Source organism: Talpa europaea (assembly GCF_964194135.1).
Source record: "Talpa europaea genome assembly, chromosome: 13".
In the NCBI taxonomy this organism is placed as follows: domain Eukaryota; kingdom Metazoa; phylum Chordata; class Mammalia; order Eulipotyphla; family Talpidae; genus Talpa; species Talpa europaea.
This window is the reverse complement of record NC_140080.1, coordinates 71,592,434-71,617,614: the sequence shown is the minus strand read 5'-3', so window position 1 is coordinate 71,617,614 and position 25,181 is coordinate 71,592,434. Positions and strand designations below refer to the sequence as shown.

The following is a 25,181-nucleotide window of genomic DNA, read 5'->3' as shown; positions in this document are numbered from 1 at the left end:
GATCAGCAATGTAAAAGGATAAACAGAATAATGAACTCTCCTGAACAATAATTATGAGATTGATTTATTGAAAATCTATTTCTTCATGAAAGAGATGTTGAAACTTTCCAAAGTAATTTGAAATTATACTAAACATATTTAGTACTGTTTACTCAGTGCAGAATTATCACTGAACTTTTAAAAATTAAACAAAGATCTAGAAAATCAATTTCTTAATATTTCAGACCGCTGAGCTTATTTACATGTGGGCATCAAAACCAAATGAATTGCTTAACCACTAGGGCTAGTTTAGAAGCCCCAATCTGCATCCATCTGAATACTAGCATCACTCACTATAAAGAAGTTGCTCTCTGAGGAGGCTAAGGCACAGGAGCCTGTGGCAAAACAAAGTTTGTAAACCAAAACACTATCAAAATCAAACCTGGAAAATCAAACTATTTGTTTTATTATAAAATGGGTGTACCACAGATATTAAAAGGATCTGAGACAATAAGGCAGAGAAATCCCTAAAAGGAAATCTCATCAAAAAACAATACTAAAATATTATTGTTCAAAATGCATTAGAGGCCTCCCCGGTGGCGCAGCGGTTGAGCGCTGGGTTGCGAAGCTGCCCGCAGCCTCTGCGGCACCGGTTCGATCCCCGGCTGCTCCCCGGCCACCGGAGGAGGGTCCCACATGGTGCGCAGACCTCTCCTGCCGCCCGCTGCTCCCCTCAGCAGTGTACTTCGGTCCTTCTGCCTGCTCTGCTCCCCGCTCTGGCTCTGGTGAATCCTCTCACCCTCCCGTGCTTCTGACTGTACCCAGTGCATGTATAAACCAAACAAACAAACAAATAATAAATAAATAAATAAATAAATAAATAAATAAATAAATAAATACGACATGCCTCTAGAAAATTAAAAAAAAAAAAAATGCATTAGACCCACCCAGAAAAATAGAAGGGAAACTGATGAAAGAATGATAACAGAAGTCACACTAATGTGTAAAATACTACCCTTCTACAGATACAGTGAAAGGCCTTCTCACTTACTTAGATTTAAAATGTCAAAGAACTAAATACATGTTAAGCACTTTCTAAATATGCTCAGGCTGCTGTAACAAAATGCCATAGGCCAAGTGACTTAAACAAAAGAACGTTATTTTCTCACAGTTTTAGAGCCTGGAAAGTCAGACATCAAGGTGGTGCAAGGTTTGATTTCTGTGGAGAACTCCCTTCTGTCTTTCAAATGGCTATCTTCTTGCTGAGCCTCTCTCAAAGTGGTGGAAAGGAAGAGAGGGAAAGAGAAAGGGTAGGGAAAGGAAGTAGGGAGGAGGTGGAGGGAGAGGAAGAGAGGAGGAGAGGGGAGGGAGAGGTGAAGAGAGAGAAAGAATGTGCATTTGATGACTTACATAATGTCACAATACTAAAAAGTAGCTGATCCAAGACTGATCTCAAGCTTTTTTTTTTTTTTTTAATTAATTTATTTATTTATGCATACAAGAGCTGGGGTACAGGCCAGAGGTGCAGGAGGTGAGAGGAGTCACCAGAGACAGAGTGGGGAGCAGAACAGGCAGACCAATGGAAATACACTGCTGAGGGGAGCAGCAGGTGAGACAGGAGAGGTCTGCTGTGCCATGTGGGTTAGCTTGAACTCATGCTGCAGTGGCTGCTGATAGCTTTGTAGTGCTGGGACTTAACCCCCTGGGCCACCAGGAAGGCTCCCCATGTAAGCTTTCTTAGTCAAAATTTAGTATTGTTGCAAGAACAACACAGTTGCCCAAAGAACCTTAAGATACACAAATTAAGGCAGTTGGTATAGGTATGAATGTTTGAAGAATTCTAAGAGTCAAATATTGTTTAAAAAATCTTTTATCAAAGAAAATGTTTTAAAGAAGTCTTGAAAAAGAAACTAGTAAAAGGAACAATGTTCAAGTGTAATAAGTAAAAAAACCAGTGGTAGTATCTAGGGAGTACTCAATGAAGTCATAAAAAATAAAGGTCATATATGAATGTGATACCAGTAATGGAAGCCTTGATGTCAAAATTAAAAATATGCATTTGAACCATTAGACCAAAGAAGCCATAGAGAGGTAATAAAAAGCTAAAAGTAAGGTAATAAAAATGGACCTTAAGAAAGATTAATCTGGCAGCAGTGATGGAATGAAGTCAATCAAAAAACAGCTGGAAAAAGTGGATATGACACAATAAAGCAGTAACATTTCAGTGAGGGGTGCAAAAGTCAATGGGCTCAAAATACAGTTTCAGAGGGAAAAATGATAAAAACTTGATGAATGAATAGAAAAGTCAAATACAAGAAAATCTCTGGAACATTCACCATATCTGGATTTCTGGGTAACTTAGGTTTTACTTTTTGAGTACCAAGATCTTTTTCAGTCAACTTTGGATAAAATCCATTGTAAAGCACATTATAAATTTTTATAAAATTGTGCGTTAGCTGTAAAGCAAGCTAGAAAATAAGACATCATCAGTCACTGTTGCAGAAATAATTTAGTATAATGGGAAAATATTTGGAGCCAAAGATACCACTCTTAGCTTTACAATGGGCTATCTCAGTTCCCTCTCCAGACCTGTACTTTTATCTATAAAGTTAGGGAAAGAATACTATCTCACTTAACCAGGTTATTGTGAAGATAGAAAAGTATAAGTGAAAATGCCTAGCAAGTAGATAACCAATATATAAATGTATGGTGGCTTACTAAGTACTAGGAGTACTACAAAATGAGATAAAAAATGATTTAATATTATTCTGATGACTCAGAATCATTATGAATGTTAAGTACTATATTTAATATATAAAATCCTTGAAATATAATTAGTGGACAGAATTCTAGACTGCAGTGGATTTTCAGTTCTTATGTGATTTTTAATAGTTTTCCTGTGTACTCTCCTTTCAACTTCAATATTCTCACAGTAACTCCATTCCCTATTTCTAATTTTCTCTTCTAATCTGCAATGGACTTATAAAGTAGACACCAGATAATGAGTCTGTTATTAATCCTTAGAACAGCTTCAGGAATTCTCACATAAGTATATACATAAGGGACTGGAGCAGGTGAAGAGTACTTCTTTTCATTCTTATACATGAATGAGTTCCAGAAATGCAAAATGTAAATGTAATTCACTATACCACAAAGTAACTTAACCCCTAAAGGCTTGCTAGAATTAAATTAAGCATATGGATAAAAGTTTATAATTTTTTTACTCTCTGCAAACATTTACTATTAATGCCTCTCTGTAATGACCATTAATATTTAAGTATTTTTACAAAAGCAAAACAATCTAAAAATAGTTTAGACAACAACAAAAAACTAGTAACAAATAGTTCTTTGTTCAAGCATACTTATTTCTCTGTAATATAAGAGTTAGTTAACCTGTTCTTATGATTCAAAGTGATACTCCAGGACACTACAATAACCAGGGTTGAAAACCTGCTAAAGAGGGCCTCCCCGGTGGCGCAGCGGTTGAGCGCTGGGTTGCGAAGCTGCCCGCGGCCTCTGCGGCGCCGGTTCGATCTCCGGCTGCTCCCCGGCCACCAGAGGAGGGTCCCACATGGCGCGCAGACCTCTCCTGCCGCCTGCTGCTCCCCTCAGCAGTGTACTTTGGTCCTTCTGCCTGCTCTGCTCCCTGCTCTGGCTCTGGTGAATTCTCTCACCCTCCCCTGTCTGTACCCAGTGCATGTATAAACAAAACAAACAAACAAATAAATAAATAAATAAAACATGCCTCTATTAAAAAAAAAAATTAAAAAAAAATTAAAAAAAAAAAAAAGAAAACCTGCTAAAGATATACAGCATCACAACAAATAAAATGGCCTCAAGTGATACAGCTTTTACAGTATTAAAGATCATTATTAGATTGATGAAACAATATTGTCTAAGGCTTGGAAAATGAAATACACTGACTTCACCTAAGTATACAAAATATATTCTATCACCATATAATTCAATTTATAAACACAAAAACAAAACTCCCCAATATTTACTCAAAACAAAAGGCTAAGAATCATCAGAGCTGATAAAGTGTTCAGCAACATACTTCATTATTTTAGTGTATCACACTGCCAACAAAAAACATCTCCTCTGCCCTTGTCTTAATTTTAAATTAGATTTTTAATTCTTCTACAATCATTTTCAAAACAAGAGCATTCCCTGCCTTCTCTCTTAGAAAGGGCCAGAAAGATTAAATAGAAAGAGACTTAGCTTTTCTTTTGAAATTAATTTCCTTTCGTATGAAATTTATTTCTACCCTCTCCTCTTACCCGTACCAATCACCCAGGTCTATGATAGAGCTTCCTAAAGTATGGCTTCTATCCTTGGCAAAAGTCTAACAGAATATGGTGGCAATCTGGCTCCTGTAGCAGAGATGTATAGTTAAATGGAAAGGTTTGAATACCTCTGAAGTATTACTGTAACAGAAACAGAGTAGAAGGGGAAAATCACAAACGATCTGTCATTCCGCTTTCTGGGAAAGGAAAGTTAAGAGTTGGTTTCCTCTTAATGGACACCCAACAGGTACAAATGGTACTGAGAAGTGTTTCCTCTTTCACAGAAATTAGAAGTAGATTAATTTACTCTCCTACTAGGCCTCAAAATCTAAGCACTTGCATAACCTAAAGAAAACCATCAAGGGCCTCCCTGGTGGCCTAGGGGTTAAGTCTCAGCACCATCACTCCTAAGGCCTGAGTTTGATCCCTGCCCTCACCAGGGACCTAACCCACATATGGCACAGCAGGCCCCTATCTCACTTGCTGCTCCTCTCAGCAGTGTATTTTGGTAGATCTGCCTGTTCTGCTCCCCACTCTATCTCTGGTGAATCCTCTCACCCCCCACACCTCTGGCCTCTGGTTCTTATATGCATAAATAAATAAAATCTTAAAAAAAAAAAAAACCCTAGTGAAGGCACAGAAATGAGAGAAATGAGAAATAGGGGCCACTCATTTCATCCCTCTTCCATATAAATAGTAGTCATAACAAGAATTGCTATCTTTTATCAGTGCCTTCTAAGTATGCAAAACTGCAAGGTTCTTTACACACATAATGTAAAGAATCTATCAAATTTCAACAGGTCTGCAAAGAAGGCATTATTAGCTTTTCATAAATTATAGATGAAAAAAGAGACTCCGACAAATTCAGTAGCTATCCCAAGGTCAGACAGCTAGTCGGTGCTAAAACTAGGATTGGACTCTAGTTCATTGTGCTGTCTTTACTGTCACTTCCCTTGCCTGCCAGTTAAAATAGTGAAGTCAGCAAACATCAGACTTTATTTTCCTTCAGCAAGCTTTGATGCCACTGTGTCCTGAGGCATATGTTCTGGAAATACAATTAGTTCAAATATTAATCAACTTCGGTGTCTTATACTATTACAAGCTAACATGAACTATTCCTATTGGACATATTTCACGCTAAGTTTCAGATTTATCTCTGCTTTCATTCTCATTTAGCTAGTCAAAAATATACTAAGTTCGTTATCACCCAAAGCAGTGATAGTGAAGGCAAAGATAAACACCTGGGATTACATCAAACTGAAAAGGTTCTGTATAGTAAAAGAGACATTACCAAAACAGACACCCCACTGATTGGGAAAAAAATCTTTGACTCCATTTAACTGATAAGGGGCTGATCACAAAGATATACAAAGAACTCACAAGGCTCAACAAAAACAAAATAAATAATCCAGTCAGAAAACTTATATAAGGGACCAGGAAAATGAATAACTATAAGAAAGTGAAAATCAAAATCAACAAAAAACTATGAACCAGAGACACTTTATGGGGGGTGGGGCGTGGGGAGGGGAGGGATTGGGGTCAAAATAAGGGGGTTGCAATTGTATGGGGAATATAAAAATAAAATTTATTTAAAAAAAAAAAAAAGAAATGGGCAGAAGAACTCAAAGACATTTCTCCAAAGAGGAAATTCAAATGGCCAACAGGCATATGAAAAAATGTTCAACATCCCTTATAATCAGGGAACTGCAAATCAAAACCACACTGAGATACCACCTTACACCAGTAAGAATGGCACATATCAAAAAAACAAGCAACACAAATGTTGGCGAGGATGTGGTGAAAAAGGAACTCTTCTACATTGCTGGTGGGAGTGCAAACTGGTCCAACCACTATGGAAAGCTGTCTGGAAGTTCCTCAGTCTACTAAAAATGGAGCTACCATACGACCCGGCAATTCCACTACTAGGGATCTACCCAAAGGACACAAAAACATTGATTCAAAAGAGCACCTGTACACCTATGTTTACTGCAGCACTATTTACAATAGGTAATACCTGGAAACAACCCAAATGGCCAAAAATAGATGACTGGATCAAGAAGATGTGGTATATATACACAATGGAATATTATTCAACAATCAGAAAAGATAAACTTATGCCATTCACGCAATGTGGATGGAGTTAGAAGGAATTATACTCAGTGAAATAAGCCTGAAGGAAAAAGAAAAATAGCAGATGGTTTCACTTAAAACAGGAATATAGGGGAACCAAATAAGACATCATTGTAAAAAAAAATAATAACAGTACAATACATAACAAAGCAAAAACAGACAATTACAAATCAGAGACATACTGCAGGGGAGGAGGAGGAAGAGGGATCAGAGGGAGGGAGGGAGGAGCACAGGGGACTTTGCTGCACGGGTGCCTTGGGGAAGGAAATCACATGGGGACTTAATCTTAGGGTGTGGGGGAAGCAAATATTGTTTAAAAACAAAAAGAAATTCAAATAAAAAAAAAAACTAATAAAAATAAGTCAACCCCTACCCCCACCAAAAAAAATATACTAAGTTCACCAGGTTGCCTGACTTTGTAAATGGCATATTCATTAACATAGATTAGGTCTCAGGAAATAAATTATTTAAAGATAAAAATTACCAAAATTTTTAGTTTCGGTAATAAATTCTATCTACTATAAGAACAAATTGTTCAAAAGCCTGACCTACACACAAACATGTAAAACAGTTTTTCTCTTTTTCACTAAGGGACTGTTTAATTGAGCAGTAAGTCAAATTATTAGAGTTTTTAAAACAAAACCACCATAAATTTATATGACACATTCGTAAAATGCTAAAAATCAAAATTCATACATTTCTTTACATAGAAACAGACTTAAAAATGATCTGAAATTATCTGATCATTCATGTGTGTTAGATAAATGTATATTTGATTAAAATCTTTTGTTTTAAATTATAATTTTATGTTTCTGAGTTTTATACGGTTTTATGTGCGGTAAAATTATATTAATGTTGGATAGGTTTATGCAGGAAAATTATCACTATGAACCTTTGACAGGTTTATGCAGGTAAAGGAAATTTGTACCTAAGCAATCTACTTTGAATAAAAAACCAAAGATGTCACTTTCTCCCTTTGACAAGTTCCATAAATACCACTGATCTTTTGGTGATTCAAAAAATATTAAACCAATTTATTGATTAAACCACTTTACTTTATTCATAATGGTTTAACATTTACCTCAGTCTTCATTCACAGTAATAATAAATGCTCAAGTCAAATCTTTTTACACATAGAGAAAAAAAGTCTAGCTATGCTACATATCTGACTTTATTTCCTTTCCTTTTTTGTCTTTTAAGATAGACGAGGGGTTAGGGGAAATGCAAATCATTTTTTGTAGAGGGCCAGATAGTAAATTTCTTAGACTATCCAGGCTACAGGGTCTTTGTTGCAACTATTCAACTAGAAGCTAGAGCGGAAAAGCAGTCATAGACATAAATGAATGTGTGTGGCTGGAGTTAACAGGTATCCTACTGAATTTGGTCGACGGCAGTAATTTGCTGACCCTGAACTAAGTGATCGGGAAAACAGGAAAAAGTGTTATCGCTACAATCACCCACGGGGTATCCTTCCTATGAGAGGAGCAGCCTCTCATAGTCATGGCGAATTCAGGCCACACTATAATCAATTCAATACTGTATACAATCAATCTAGCCCAGAGAATGCTAAATACACAGTTCACTGAAATTAGATTCTCCTTTTCCAGATAGTCACCATTTTTGTTAAAACAGATCACCAGATAGGGCCTCCCCTGGTGGTGCAGGCAGTTGAGCGCCGTGCTGTGAAGCTGTCTGCAGCCTCTGCAGCGCAGATTCAATCCCAGCCGGCCGGCGAGGGTCCCACAAGGTGCGGCACACCTCTCCTGTCTCGCCTGCTGCTGCCCTCAGCAGTGTATTTCATCAGTCTGCCTGTTCTGTTCCCCACTCTGGTGAGTCCTCTCACCCTCCCTCGAATCTGGCCTGTACCCTGGTTCTCTATAAAATAAATAAATCTTTAAAAAAAACAAAAACAAAACAGATCATCAGATAAATAAGGCTCCACTTTAACTGTGGCCAGGCTTTTAAAATTACCTCCCTTTCTCATCTTATTTCCCCCAACTCATCTAAACTCCACTAGACATAATACAAGCAGGTCCTCAAATGATATCATGTTGTGTCCCTATTTTTCTATAACATTAATAAGAAAAAAGAATCTCAGTCCATGGTGAACAACACCACTTTTCTAGCACTTGCTTTTGTTATACCTCTTTCATGTAAAGCCACAATTTCAAAGAATCCACTTAACACGGATTATGTTAAATGAGGACTTGCCATACTTATTTTTTTGTCCCAGGAAGGTCAAGGTATCACCACTTCCTCCCTCTGTTAAAAAGCAATTCCCATTTCCCTACTTCTGCTACCATACATAGTGAGACTAACTTTATCCTCTTCTCCCTTGCTGCCTTCCATAATGAAAGTCAGACAAGCTCATGCCCACTTTATCAGGCTCTCTGGCAGCTTCTCATGGCTATGCAATTAAGTTCTGGACAATGAATATCTTGTGAAACCTCCTGGGGATAGGGGTGCCTTGAGAAAGATTGTGTGTTTTTAAAAAGAAGCGGGAGTTACAAGTGGTAGGAACTCTTCCTCTCCCTTCTTCCTGCCTTTGTGCAAATGTGATGACTGGGATTGGAGTAACCATTTTGCACCCTAGATTTCGCTAACCACTAGAAAAAGTTGAGAATTCTAGAGATGTCAGCGCCGAAAACCTGAAGCTACTGAACCAATGTCAGAGGCCACTTATCCCCAGAGTTCTTGGTACATGCAGAACTTCTAAAGGGAATTTTTGTTACCAATAAAAGCATTCCAAATCTAACTTTTTAAGTGCTAGAATCCCAAACCACTAATATTTGTGAGAAGTAAAGACAAAAATTGGGGGAGCAAGTTTGTTGTGAATTCTGACTAAACAGCACTACTTCATCCTAGAGAGAAGATTAGTAGGAAGAAAATCACAAAAGAGGGTCTAGGCTGAAAGCTGACAACCTGGGGCACTAAAGGCAAACAGGTAAAGAAAAGAGAAATCCCAAGACCATTCAAATACTAAAAAGATATAGAAAAACTACTTCTTTAGAATGGTGGGGTCATATGCCTTATGAATGTTCTGCTCAGCAAATCAAGTCTAAGAGTTTTAATTACATTAATTTCCAATAAAGTACTTCCACTGTTTCAAAAACTGAAATTCAGAATTTGCTTTTTATAGTTGTATTACTGTGCTTTCTTTCGAGCCAATCAACTTATCTCATATGTCTATTTCCATGTTATTCACAAAGATAACATGTCTATTTCCATGTTATTCACAAAGATCATTTTGACACTTGAACAATCTTTGAAATAATTATTCAACAATCAAGTTAATGATGTTATTGACAATAAGGACAACAATTCCTTGGGCAACAATTCCTTGTGGTGCAAGAGGTTAAGTACAGCACTGTGAAGCTGTCTGCAGCCTCTACAACAAGAGTTCGATCCCCTGACGGGCAGGGAGCTACCCACATGGTGCAGCAGACCTCTCCTGTCTCGCTCACTGCTCCCCTCAGCATTGTATTTCAGTCAGTCCATCTGTTCTGTTTCCTACTCTATCACTGGAGAATCCTCTTATCTCCTGCACTTCTGGCCTTTACCCCAGGTCTTACATGCATAAATAAATCTTTATATATAAAAAAAGGACAATTCCTTCAAGGCATTTACATACTAGTTTCACTGGCAGATCCATCACTCTAACAATCACTTCTCTTTTTCATGTCAATGCCATTGCAAAAGTACCTACAGTAAGTAATCTTACACATTTAAAAGAAACTTCAGTAATATGCTCATTTTAACTTCATGTCCCCTATAGTACAATCACACACACGCTCTCTCTCAAATACACACACACACACACACACACACACACCCCTAATTCTAAGCTCAGTAGTACTCTCCTCCATGAGAATGGCTTAGTGGTTTTAAGCTGCAGTGTGAACACTTAATCAGTTACAACAGGTACAAATCATAATGTTGTTGTTTTTTTTTCTTTTTATGACTTTCAAAACTTTAGCTAGAAAGAATACCATACAAAGAGGTTTTAAGCTCAATTACAATAGTGGAACAGAATTTAATACAGTTTCAACACTATATTTTAATGCCCAAATTTCTTTTTGTCTCTTTTAGTTGACAAATATGCGCTCCACAGTGTAACAGCAGCATCAGAACAGCTGGATGGCCATATCAAGCACAAAGGAAGCAACAGCACATGCTGTTAAGTGTCATTCTGATTGCCTACAAATTGCAGCCCATGCAGATTTATTCCCTGTTATAAATTAGAACAATTATTTCTGGAGTTTACATTTTCTTAATGAAAAATCAAACTTTCTGAACATTAAGAGGATTTTCAAAAAGGATATCTTCCCTTTCTTTGATGATCAGTTCATTCTGTTCTTCCAACTGCCTGATCTTCTTCTCAAATGATTGCTGCTCAGCTTTGAGTCTTTCTTCTGTAACTTCCTTTTCCTCACTTACTCTGGAAGAAGCACAAAAATGAAAAAGAAAATGTCTATGAGAATAAAATAAAATATGTGCCTACAGCTAGTTTACCAAAACTAGATTTCTCCAGAGTTATGCAGGTTCTTCAGTGATACCCTATGTTTCATTTTTAAATTAACCTTTTATAAGATAATCTTCACACCTTTGTAATAAAATACGCACGTAACTTCTACATTAAGATCCTTCCAATCACCAGAAGTATCTTAACTACACACAGTCCTACACAAGACATAGGTTCCCATTGTAATCTTGGACAGAAAAATTAAAAATCAGGATGTTAAAACAGGTATCATTTTTTCATTATCACAATTGATTAACACAATCAATTTATGTTGATTTAGATCATCTTCATACTTTTTTAAAAATCCTGTCAATAAAATAAATAACATATCTCTCACAAATATGTCATTAAATATGATAAGTAGGAAATTTTATCACTTTTTCCTGATACTGATATTCTATACTACTTAGTAGTAAATAACTGAATTTGAACAGAAAGATGATGTTAACATAATACAATGTTTGTGCAACATTTATTCTCAGTCCAAAAACATAAAGTTAACACTGACCAAAAATAGTTACATCATTAATGTTTAACTATGCAAAGTATACAAGAGTCTTTAAAAACCCCAAAATTAAACAACATTAAAACTTGTCTTAAAATGAAAACCCTTATATTCTTGTTACTCTATGTGCAGAAAAGTTAGCTCTGAATTTCTCTATTACTGGTGCTTATTTCTCTAATGAGAGTATAATATATTGATCCTACAAGGTCACACAGATATGATGTATATAAGTGAAATCCATAGGGAAATCAAATCATTTTTCTTGAGCTCTTAAATTTACTTCTTCCCAGACTCATACGCTACCAGAGATATTTCTGAGTAACATTAACTTCATAGTCTTTCTTTCATTGCTAGTCTTCTAGTAGACATATTAAAATCAGTAAAATAACAAAATGAAAATTAGAATTTTTAATGTTCAAAAGTCAATTGTAAATTGAATTTAAAATAATTTAAGAGAACGAGCATAGCACACAGTACTGTACTTCTTGCTCATAATGACATTCAAATCATTTTCCCTAGTTCCTACTATTATATTTGGCATACTACTAGGCCCTAAATGGGAATTAGGCCCTTCTTTTTAAGAGAGTAATCTCTAAACATGATACAATCACATGGAATCCCAACAACTAAACAATGAACAAATATATAAAAAAGATTCAGACTTTGACATTAGGTTATCTAAGTCCAAATCTTCCCTTACCCTGTCATTACTTTCAAGCACACTTACACTAACATCTATCATGGTAATTCCCCTACAGTCTTCGAGTTTTTCAAAAGTTATCAAGCATTTGAACTATTAATTGTTTATACCATTTAAAATACTGGGTTTTGATCTATCAACCAGTTTCTGAAATATCTTTGTCAAAATCTGTTCCTGACCAAGAAAATCCCCAAAGAGTAAATCAAACCATGTGTGCTGGGGACTTTGGCAAAGTCTGCTTATTTGTCTGGTCATCATTTCTCTTACTCGTACAGAAAGGGTAGACTAGACAAATTTAAAAACTCTTTTCAGCTCAAGTTCTTAAATTTCCTTCACCATACTATAAATATAATATTGTGTTATGTATATATTATGTAGATATATATATCCTTTATAAATATGGAGAATATTTGTAAAGAAATAAGAAGTTATGGGGTACTGGGCCTCCCTGGTGGCGAAGGTGGTTGAGAGCCGCACTGTGAAGCTGTCCGCAGCCTCTGCAGCACAGGTTTGATCCTGGTCAGCGAGAATCCCACATGGTGAAGCAGACCTCTCCTGTCTTGCTTGCTGCTCCCCTCAGCAGTGTATTTCTTCAGTCTGCCTGTTCTGCTCCCCACTCTGTCTCTGGTGAATCCTCTCACCTTCCCGTGCATCTGGCCTGTACCCCAGTTCTTATATAAAGACAAATAAAATCTTTAAAAAAAAGAAGTTATGGGGTATCCAAAAGGAACCTAAGCTCTCTGTAGTTTCAATTACATTCACAAAAATCACACACACATACACACACACACACACACACACACACACAAAGATAGAGGGAATGGTCCAAAGATTTGTTTCTTTTTAACAAATAATGCTCCAGGGTCCTCATAATAATGGCAACAAAAAAATAGGTTGTTAAATTTACCCTAACTGTAAAGTAAATACAGAGACTATTTCCAGAGCCTGCCAAGGTTAGTACATCTAGACATACCCCAATAACTACCTTTGCTGGACTTAAAGATCCCTGAAAACTCTAGGGATCATTAAAAGCAAACCAGAGTCTACCATGAGCTTTCTCCCAAACGTAAATTGTTCTATCCAGAAAAATAACCACTCTTCTAAATCTAATTTGTGGGATATGTTTGAAAAATTTGTTGCTAAATTATTTAAATAGGGTTTTTTAAAAAATCCTTTCTGTTATGCCGCTGCGATTAGACTACCCTTTAGCAATTATTATACTCTGGAAGGCTATAAAATTAACAAGCTGTGTTAAGCACAAAGGGCAACACTTCTTCTATAGGCTTATCTGAAGATATGCATGGCTTCTTTGTGGCCTATTAGCATAGTTAATATGAGCAAGTATATTAATACAGCCATTAAATGCAGAGGACCTCCAATAAAACCACATCAAGATTTGATATTCCCTCTAAAATCTGTCTTTTTGTTTAATTTATATTCAATAATATTTCCCATAAGGCATATGTATGAGAAAAGATCTGATATCATGATCTACATTTTTCATCAAAGCATTCTCAGACCACAAAGCAACATAAAAATACCTAATTCTCTCTCATTTAGAATATAGCAAATTAAAAAAACGAGAATCTAAATACAGGAAAGGGAAATATTTGACAAGGATAAAAAGATTAAAACTCTGCATAAGAAGATATTCCCAGTGTTGGCTCGTTAGTCATCTAAAAGGAGGGCAATAACCTGTTTTAACATAAAAAATGACCAATGTCAGCATTTACTTAAAGCCTCAGAACATTTTCCAAAAACTTCCACTAAATGTAATCTTTGTAACAAGAGAATTCAAACCCTCAAACTTAGGTGGTCAGACTAAAAATTGTGCAGAAAGAATTGAATATTTTGAAGTCTTTTATTTTAAACATCCCTATACATTTTGTATTTTTCTCCATAAAACAATCATCTTTGTTTTAATATCAGAGTTTCCCCACACCCATCTACTGTAAATTTTTAAGTAAGATTAAGACTTATGATTTTGCATAACACTTGTTCTTTCAGGCACTATAGGAATAGGTACGTTTATACAAATGTGAAAGACCAGTGAAGTCAGCAAAGCTTCTATTCCAAAGAGGATTATAAATTACAGTTCACCCAGTGGTCAACCAGATAAATTTCTTCCCCCACTTACTATGTCATGTTTGGAAGCTGCGTATGCTGGTTGCTTTTTATATTAACAACTTTCAGGTTAAGATTTAGAGAAGGAAAGAACAGGTTTCACAATACATCTAGCAAACAGAAAGGAACATGTTATTTTTCAAGCAAACGTAAATGTCTGGTAAAAAAAAGTAGGGTTTTCATCATTACAAATATAGTGAAATCATCCTAATGCCCTCTCTATAAATTTTAACATTTGGTTATTTAAAAAAAAACTGCCTAAAGTAAAAGTCTAAAGGAATGGTATCATCTAAAGGAACACAGGTGCTTTAAGAAATCAGACACAGTAATCTGTCAAAAGGACTTGAAGAACTACCAGAGTAACATCTAATGAATGACACAAAAATCCTCAACAAAATACCAGCAATCAGAATCCAGAAACATTAAAAAAAAAAAAATTATATATCACTAGAATTTGTCCCAGGGAAGAAAAGTTGGCTTAACACTCAAAAAACAATTAGTGTAATATACCATATCAATTAAATAAAGGACAAATACCACGTGCTCTAAATAGAAACAAAAAAAGAGTATGAAAAGATTCAGCAATGATTCATGATTAAAAAAAAAAGACAGTAAACCTGAAAAGATCATCTCTGAAAAACCCACACTGAATATAATTTTTAAAGGTAAAACACCAAATGTAATCATGAAGTAGTCATGATAATCATGAAGGAGTCAAGGATATGTGTTCTCTGTACTTCAACATTTTACTGGAGGTTACAATTAAGTTGATTATACAGGAGAAATAAAGATTCTAAACGAAGACGTGAAATCACCTCTATTTCATTTGACATGATTTCATATAGAGAGAATCTATGAAATCCACTAAAAAAATCTATTAAAACTAATAAGAGACGAGAGCAAGGTTAAAAGATACATGATCAATGTACAAAAGTCATATTCTAGCAATGAACAACTCCCCCAAAAATTAATGAAAGATTCATTTACAATTGCATCAAGAAAAATAAAATACAAAGGAATAAATTCAACAGAAAAAGCAACATTTAGATAGTGGAAACTAAAAAACACTGTTGAAAGAAAGAAAAGACTTTAATACATGTAAATAAATTCCATTTTCACAAGTGGAAGGCAATATAGATAAGATGGCAGTAGTTCCTGCACAGACTTAAGAGATTCAAATCAACCTCTATCAAAATCTCAGCTGATGGGCCTCCCTGGTGGCGCAAGGGGTTAAGACACAAACTATGAAGCTATCTGAAGCCATTGCAGCACGAGTTCAATCCCCAGCCAGGGAGATACCCACATGGAGCAGCAGACATCTCCTGTCTCACCCACTGCTCCCCTCAGCAGTGTATTTCAGTCAATCTGCCTGTTCTGTTCCCCACTCTGTCTCTGGTGAATCCTCTCACCCCCCACATCTCTGGCCTGTACCCCAGTTCTTATATGCATAAATAAATAAATCTTTTAAAAAACTTCTCAGCTGGTTTATTTGCAGAAATTGAAAAGTTGATTCAATCCTAAAATTCATATTGAAATGAAAGAAACACAGAATGCCTAAAATAATTTTGAAAAAGGAAATAAAGGTAGAACACACACACTTTCCAATTTCTAAATTACAAAATTACTGCAATCCAGAGTATAATACTGTCATATGACTAGATGAATATAGTCAAAAGGAGCATAAACAAACACCTACATTTACAGTAAATCAAATTTTCTACCAAGGCACTAAGAAAACCAAAGGGAAAGAATCGTTTTTAACAAATAGTGCTGGGACAACTGGCTATTCACACACAGAAGAACAAAGTTGGGCCCTTACTTCACATAAAACACAAAATTAACTCCAAATGAATCAAAGACCAAAACATAAGAGCTAAAACTATAAAATTTTGGAAGAAAACATAGGCATAGATCTTGACCTTGGACTAAGCAATGGTTTCTTAGATATAATACCAGAAACACAAGTAACATGAGAAAAATAGAAAGATTGGACTTCCTGAAAATAAAAAATATCTGTACTTTTTTCACCAACAAGAAAGTAAAAAAAAGTGCAAGAATGGAATAAAATTTTTGCAAATAATATAAATATATTAAAATTTTATATATAAATAGAAAACTTTTACAAATAATATAAAGGACTGAGACATCGAATATACAAAGAACTTTGAGAACCCAATTCGGTAGCACATACTCTAAAATTGGAATAATACAGAGATCAGCATAGCCTTTGAATGAGGAGAACAAGCACATTTGTGAATGTTTCATATTTAAAAATAAAATAAATAAAAAGACAAATGATACAATTTAAAAGGATCTGAATAGTCCTTCAAAGAAAATACACAAATGTACAAAACACATAAAAAGATGTTAATATCATTAGCCATTAGGTAAATGCAAATCAAAACCACAGTTAGATACCACTTCATACCCACTTGAATGATATAACAAAAAAGATGGATAATAACAAATGTTGGCAAAGGTGTGTAAAAATCGGAGGCATCACAGATTGCTAATGGGAATGTAAAATGGCATGGCCATTCTAGAAAACAATATGACAGTTCCCAAAACTTTAAACACAGATGTGCATATGACCCTGCAATTCCATTATATCTTCAAGAGAAATAAAAACACATGTCCACATAAAAAGTTAGACAAAAAAATTGAAAAAAGAAAAACTTGTATGTTCATAGCTGCATTATTAATCATAATACCTAAAAAGTGGAAACAACCCAAATGTGCATCAATAGAAAATATGAGGTATTATTCATACAGTAGAAAATTATTTGACAATAAATAGAAATGAGGTACTAACACAGGCTGCCATGTGAACAAACCTTGAAATCATTATACTAAGTTAAAGAAACTAGTTTTAAAAGACTACATATTACAACTTCATTTACATAAAATTTTCAGATCATACAACCAGCAGACGCCAATCCTTGCCTCTCTGGATTTATGAAAATCCTAAGGGATTAAAAAAATCAAGTATTTCTTCTCCTCACTATACCAGTAGTCAAAATTTCTTTTTTCTGTTGTTATAATATCGATATTATTTCTATTATTTTTCCAGGCCTTACTAATAATAATTGACACAGAACATTATAAAAGTTTAAGGTGTACAGTGTCTTGATTTGATATACTTATAAAATACAAAATGATTACCACCATAATATTAGCTATCACTTCCATCCCATCACAAATAACCTTTCTTTTTTTTGTTGTAAGATTGAAGACTTACTTTCTTAACAGCATTCAACTTACTGGCAATAATGGCCAAATTATACATTAGAGCAAACCTGTTAATCTTATAACTGGAAGTGCATACCTTTTGAACAATATCTCATTACTTTCTATTATTAATAAAGAATATATTCAGAATATAATAAAGAATATGTTCAGAATAGGCATATTTGCTAAAGCAAAAAATAAAGTATTGCTTGTCTAGGGCTAAGAAGATTGGTAGAAATTGAGCAGTGATTTCTAACGGTTTTACTTTTTGTGTAATGAAAATGTCCTAAAATTGATTGTGGTGCTGACTGCACAATTTTGTGAATAAACAAAACCCTCCAAATTTGAACTATGTACTCTATTTCTACTAAGGAATAAGTTTTTTCCCTTTAAGTCTAACCAGTTAAAAATTCTTGGTGAAATAAGAAATCTGAGATGAAGGGTGGAATGCATGATTTCCTCTATAATTAAACCAGTAGTTTAGACATCAGAAATGAAAATTTAAAAAAAAGTGAATTTCAATATAGTAAGGAATATTAGATATAGAGAAAACTGACAAAAAGATGTATTTTTTTAAAACCCTAAGATTAAAACACATTTTCAAAACATAAATCATAATTGTCAAAGCTGCAAGATAGCTGATTGTTTAAATCCATGTTTAAGTTGGTGCCCCATAAAACTCTACTATTCACTGGTTACTTCTTTTAGTGATTTTTCCTTTCTCCTGTTGAACTCAGGTCTAACATAATCTGAATGCATTACAATAAGTATGTAAAAAATCAAACTGTAAAAGAAAATAATCAACATATATTAAAATCCATGGATTAAAAAAAAAAAGGAAAGCTGTCTGAGAAAAAGTTGACAAGTCATAGCATATAGTTGCACAGCAAATGTACCTACAGTTCAACTTTTCATTGCCAAAATGTGGTCCAAGCATAACTCTGGTAAATCCAGCAAGGTCACAGAAGATTATTACATCTACATGGCACTGTACATGTTTCCAGAGACCACATGGAGGTGGAAATATTGATATAGAAAAGCTATCCTCTTTTAGGAGGTAGGATCTGGTCAGATCCTACAAATTCCTTTTATTTTCTTAAAATTTATAAAGACTTTTACATTATAAAGATTATTTATACCCTCTCCTCCAAAAAAAAATCCACAAAGGTTTCAAATGGAAAGACAAAAGATAGAGTCACTAAAAAAAGTTTAACTTTTCTTACTCACTGCAATACACATTTAATTGTGAAAAAAGTTATGATTAATTTAAAAAATAAAGGACCAGAATAAATATAAAATAATAATGATCTACTTATTTTACAGTGGGAAACCAGTGGTATGCACTTTCTATTTTTCTTCTGAGAAATGTCAAGTAGAAATAGCAAACTGTCCTCTGGGAAAAATCAAAGTATGTGTGCCTAGAAAAGAACCCTGTCCTCAAATGAATTAGTACATAAATATTCACTGGGGAAATATGCATTATGTGACAGTATGGTTATAGGACATAAAATAGTAGAGATTTTTTTCAGGTTACATAGAACATGGTTCATATACATCAAAAACTGCAATTGTGGCCCAAATTATTTTTAGCCTCTTTTCCTTTCAGGACTAAACTATAGCATAGTTTGTGTATTAGTCTATAGTACTCCTCCCTAATTTAAAGTCTTAGGGGGAAAAAAATACAAATGCATATATTAAAGAACTGACACTATCTGTCAGCAAAAACTACAATACTTTGTAAAGTCATTCATTTTTCAAGTCCCTATAAATGACAAAGCTTCTCCCATCTACATAAACAATTCATTTATTTTACTGTGAAAGACTTTCTGAGGTCACTTAATTCAGCAATCTCGAACAAAAAAATTCTCTATCCTAATACCTCCTAGAAAGATCGATCCATATTCCACTTATCCTTCTGCAAATGTAAATTAATGCTGGAAACCTCAGGGAAACTACTTTATATACTTGAAACCCATATATCAAGTCATTTCTTAGCACTCTCTTCCATAACCTAAATAATTCATAATACTCCAAGTTTATTTGTGTGGTATCTATTCTCCATTAGCCTGTATATTTTGATTTGTATCTATATTCAATTCCTCTATTAGTGTAGTTAACAGAAGTGGGAAAGTTCCCTGTGCATCTAGAGATTATTAAGAAGGCATCTACAGCTATTAAAATCTCATACCAAGTGTTTATTTTTCTTTGTTTTCTTGTCAAGGAGCACAAAACTGCTTTTTCACAATCAGGTTATATTTACCTATGAACCATAAATATATTTTTTTGATGAACTAGGTCTAAATAATGAGTCTTTCTCCGATGGAAAAATTCTGACAGTGGTTGGTAGAAAATGGCTGCATAGTAACATGAATGTATTTAATACAAGTGAACTGTATACTTAAAAATGGTTAAGATGGTGAACAATGTTATTTACATTTTACCACACATATGAAAAGTCATTACACTGAAGGAAAAAAGCCACACAGAAGTATGTACATATAGCCATTTATATTGCATGTCAAAACATGTAAAATTAAACTATAGTGACAGAAATCACATGGTTGTCTAGGATGGGGGAAAGAGGAGGAACTAACTGTAAAAGGTCTCAAGATAACTTTGTGGAGTGACCTTACATTTGTCAAAATTCAATGAAATATATTCTTAAAATGGGTACAGATTGTATGCAAACTGTACTCAATATATTTAAAAATATTGATAAATAAGTTTTAGGAGAGAATGAATGCAAGAGAACAGAAAATAATATTACAGACTCTTCTTTCTAGGAAAGAGATGATGTTGTGGAGCACATAGAAGGTGGTAGCTAGAGGAAAATAGATGCTCAAAGGAGTATTTTATTTCTCAAGATGAGAGAAAAAGAAATGAATTTAATGCCAATGGGAAATCAATTATTTGAAAATTCAGGAGTATAAGAACAAAGGCTAGGAATTTTTTTGGTCGTTGTTTGAGACATATGAAATTTTGTTTTCAAATTCCTCAGTTCAATGAAACTGCATCTCAGTAAACCAAAGAAAAAGGGGGAAAAGGGCCACCCTGGTGGCGCCAGGGGTTAAGCACTATGAAGCTGTCCACAGCCTCTGCAGCATGAGTTCAATCCCCAGCTGGCCAGGGAGCTACCCACTGGTGCAGCAGACCTCTCCTGTCTTGCCCGCTGCTACCCTCAGCAGTATTTCAGTAGATCCACCTGTCTCTGGTGAATCCTATCACCCCCCACCCCCACACCTCTGGCCTGTACTCCAGTTCTTGTATGCATAAATAAATCAATCTTTAAAAAAAAAAGAAAAAGGGTGGGGGGGAAAGCCTTCGCAAGATTAGAAATATGCATCAGACTGAAATATGCATCACAAAAATTTTAGTGAAATCTACAAACCAAGAATATGTCATTGCCATATACATGTGTATTAGTAGTAAATATAACAATAATGGGTTTTTTTTTTTTTTGGTGGTATAAGCAAAATCTGTACTAATAAAAACCTTGTACTAAGAGGTTGACCCTTTAGCAAGAAATTACAAGGAACTAGCATTTTGTTAGAAAGCAGAAAATTACTGAAACCAAATAATATGCTCTAATATTTCAGGTTTTCTTTAAGCCTGGCCTCAGAAATAAAAAAGATTAGTTAGGGCAATAAAGATTAATATAAGGAATAACATAACAGTTTTGTAATGCTATCAAACATGTGAGAAGGACATCCATAGCCATCTTTGTTAGTAAACAGCCTTGTGAGACTATATTTTCAAATACCGAGTATAACCATTAAATTTTAAAATTAGTAAGAACTTTATTTCAGGAACTAGAAGAGCCAAAGTCCCCCCAAAAAAGGTTACTGCTGGTCTTAGGTGATATATAAGTCAGGTTAAGGAATGTAGTACTTTGAATTCTCATACCCCATATTCCAGCTCTCAAAACATTACTGCTTTATGCCATCTTTTATATCTGTGAATCTATGACTTAGCAAGGTAATTTTAAATTTTATAAAAGCCTTTACAAATATTTTAAGGCCTGAACATAAAATATATTTGAAACACACTTTATATAGTTATCTTTAATTGGATTTTAAAAAAAGCTTTATTTCCCAATATGTAATTCAATGATTAAAAACTAATATTTTTAAACTATTAGCTATGACCTGTCACTAAATTTAACTTTTACAATGTATATTAATACATTCTCTATAAACATCTTTAATTACCAAGTATTTTTACAATCTCAAAATTGGATGTGTATATTGACAAAGAAATTATACATACAAAACAGTTATGTATAATATATATGTTATACATAATATATAATGGTTATGTATATATACCATTAATAAACTGTAATAGTACATACAAATAGGTAACAGCTATTGTTTTCAAAATTCAAAATGATTAATTTGAAAGCACCAGGAATTTGCAAAATGACAACAGACATTCTTGTTATATACTAAATAAAATCAGTGTTCTTTTCTGTTCAGATTTTAAAGCAAAAACAAAAGTAATTGGTCTGACTCTTTATAACAATATCAGCCAATAGAGCTAAGTTTCAAAATTTTCTCTCTTGTTAGAACACTGTCACAAATAGTTGCACTACACATTTTTGGAAATCAAGTAAATAAGAAAATGGTTTTCTTACAAACAGAATGGTTTGTTCAGGTGTTTATTCTTTTTTAACTTTTATTTCTACTTTTCTTTCTTTGTTTTGGTGTCACAGAATATCTTTTTTCTAAAAGTCTTATTTTAAAAGTCTTTGCCCCATAAGACCAATAACATCAAAATATATTTATTATTTTCTATTTATAATTTTCTATTTTCAAAAACCGTTGCCTCTCCTACAAAATAATGCATTTCATAGAAGCTCTTGTCTCACCTGGCCAGTTCTTTAATTAAGTTTGCAATGCGTCTTTTGTCTTCCAGACATAAATCCTTCAGTGATGCACTCTTTATTCCACCTGTGCAGAAATTCTATTAAAAAAAAAAAATCTTAAGAAAACGTTTAATACTTTTGGAGAAACCTCTTAAAATAAGGTGAAATGTCTTAGTTATTTTTTATTGTGGTGGAGCACTAACCTGTGCTATTTAACCTACTGTGAATTCAGGACAGACTAAGAGCAGCTCCCCTTCCTGTCTGTGACTATGCAGATGCCTCTCTTTTACTTCCTCTTTTTCCTAATAAACCTGTCCTTTTAAAGTGGTGATTTTTTTTTTTAAACAAAACAAAACAAACAAACAAGCAAAAAAAACAGACTAAGAAACTGATTCTCCACCATGGATACATTGTGAAATTTACATTGAAAAGCAGTCACTAAGAAGACACTGAGAACTACCGGATAACATGGAAGTTTTCAGGGTGCAGGGTTGGACACCCAGAGGGAGTTCAGAGACCCAGAGGGAGCCCAGCGACCCAAACTGAGATGATAAATCTGCGAGTCCAGAAAAGCCAAGGTTTAGAGCTTGTAGGGCAGAGAATGGAGATAATAGAGCTGCACATAGAAAAAGTTCTGGAGATCTACAGAAGGTCTCCCTGCAAGTCAACAAGTCACAATGATCAGCATGCGTTTATGAAGAAACATAAGTGAAAAAAGAAATACACAAAATCCCAAAATGAACTCTGGAAATATTCTCTGTAGCTAAATGCCATGAATGGTCTGTGTATTCCCACTAGTCAGAATGGAAAACCTTGCAATTCAAGGTGCATCAGGCAGATTATTCAAAAGAATACTGCCTATGGTGGGCAAAACTAACCCTGTAATAAAAGCTTCTCTACCAAGCTTTAAAAGAATCAAACTTGGGCCTCCCCTGGTGGCGCAGCGGTTGAGTGCTGGGCTGCGAAGCTCCTCACAGCCTCTTCAGTGCCAGTCTGATCCCTGGCCTCCGGGGAGGGTCCCACATGGCACGACAGACCTCTCCTGCTGTGCCCGCTGCTCCCCTCAGCAGTGTATTTCTTTGTCAGTCTGTCTGTTCTGTTCCCTGCTCTGGCTCTGGTGAATTCTCTCACCTTCCCGCGTTTCTGACTGTACCCAGTGTTTGTATAAATAAATAAATCTTTAAAACAAACAAACAAAAAAGGATCAAACTCTTCCACATAACTCAATGATATCCCAGGGAAAAAAAACCCAATTTCTAGAAATTAAAAAATATCCAACATTCACAAGAGATTAAAATTCATACTACCTGTAGCATCCAATAAAAAACAAGCAGGCAGACAGGCAAAGAAGTAGGAAAATATAATCCATAGCTTGGAGAAAAATTACACAATCAAAATCTACCCATAAATGACTCAGCTGATAGAATTATAAACAAAAACATTAAAATAGCTTTTAAAACTATATTCCATATGTTCATGAAGCTAGAAGAAAGGCTGAGTATGTTTAGTATAGATTTGGAATATGTAAATAAAAACAAAAGACCCAAAATGAACTAGTAGAGAAAAAATTATATCGTATTACATGAACAATATACTGGAAGAGGTTAGTGGCAGATCACGCATAGCAGATCATTAATGAATTTGAAGACACAACAATGCAAACTATCTATAGACAAATACAGGCCACAAACAACAAAAAAATTACACAGTATCAGAGAAATGTGTGTTCAAGTCACCTAATATTTGTGTAATTGGAGTCCTCAAAAGAGAAGAGCGGGAAGACACAAAAATATCTGAAGACATGATGACATAGTGGCTGCAAAATTTCCCAATGTGATGAAAATTATAAACCCAGAGATGCAGAAAGCTCAGCAAATCCTAACCAAGAAACATTTAGAAAACTAGTCCAAGGCATACTATAATTAAAACTAGTGATAAAAAGAAAATTTGAAAAGTAGCCAGTTTAAACTCACACATATTAAATATAAAGGAATAAAAATAAGGGATGGCATTACATTTCTTTTCAAAAACAATGCAAGCCAGGTGCTATACAATAATATCAGAGTACTGAAAGAAAATTTATCAACTTAGAATTTTATAACCAGTAAAAATACATTCAAAAAATGAAAGTGAAATAAATATTCTTCAGTCATCAAAAGCAAAAAAAAAAGATTATTCCCAATATAACTGAAATATAAAAGTTAAAGGAAATATATTAAGCAAAAGGAAAATATTTAAAATGCAATGGTCTTTAGACAATTGAAATAAAAGGAATTCAACTGAAAAACAACTGAAATAAAAGGAATCCAAATTGGAAATAGTAATGTAAAATTATCTCTACTTTGAGATGGAATGATCCTATGTATATAGAGTTATAAGGAGTTTACACACACACACACACACACACACACACACACAACTATTAGAATTCATAAATGAATCCAGAAAGATTACAGGATACAAGCTCAAATGACAAAAATCAACTGCCTACACTACACTACACTACACTAGCCGTGAACAAACCAAAAGCAAAATTAATGGGGAAAATCTATTTACAATTTTCTTTTTATCACTAAAAGTACTTAGTGGTTGCTAGGAGATGAGATGATTGCAGAATGGGCGTGATTCCCAATATATAGAGTTTCCAACAAAATTTTATTTACAAAACAGGCAGCAAGCATATTTGACCCACAGGTGACAGACTGTCAAAACCTGACTAGAACTCTGATGGAGAAAACAAAATATAATAAAAGTAAAGTGAAATAGCTGTTAAACTAGGATTCAGTCAAAGGACTATATAGATGCTAATGTTACAAAGTAACTACGAATTACTACTAACTTTA

General features: G+C 34.5%; 1 protein-coding gene across 1 annotated transcript in view; it reads right to left on the bottom strand.

The window, feature by feature from the left end:
- The window catches only part of KIAA1328, a gene marked incomplete at its 3' end in the record, with an annotated part of 226,115 nt that overhangs the window by 191,859 nt on the left and 9,075 nt on the right, over positions 1 to 25,181 (bottom strand). Inside the window, exons 4-5 of the mRNA XM_084252345.1 lie at positions 22,342 to 22,436; positions 10,718 to 10,833 (exon numbers count right to left, since the gene is read on the bottom strand). Coding sequence (XP_084108471.1) covers positions 10,718 to 10,833; positions 22,342 to 22,436 — 211 coding nt within the window. The remainder of the gene's footprint in view (positions 1 to 10,717; positions 10,834 to 22,341; positions 22,437 to 25,181) is intronic.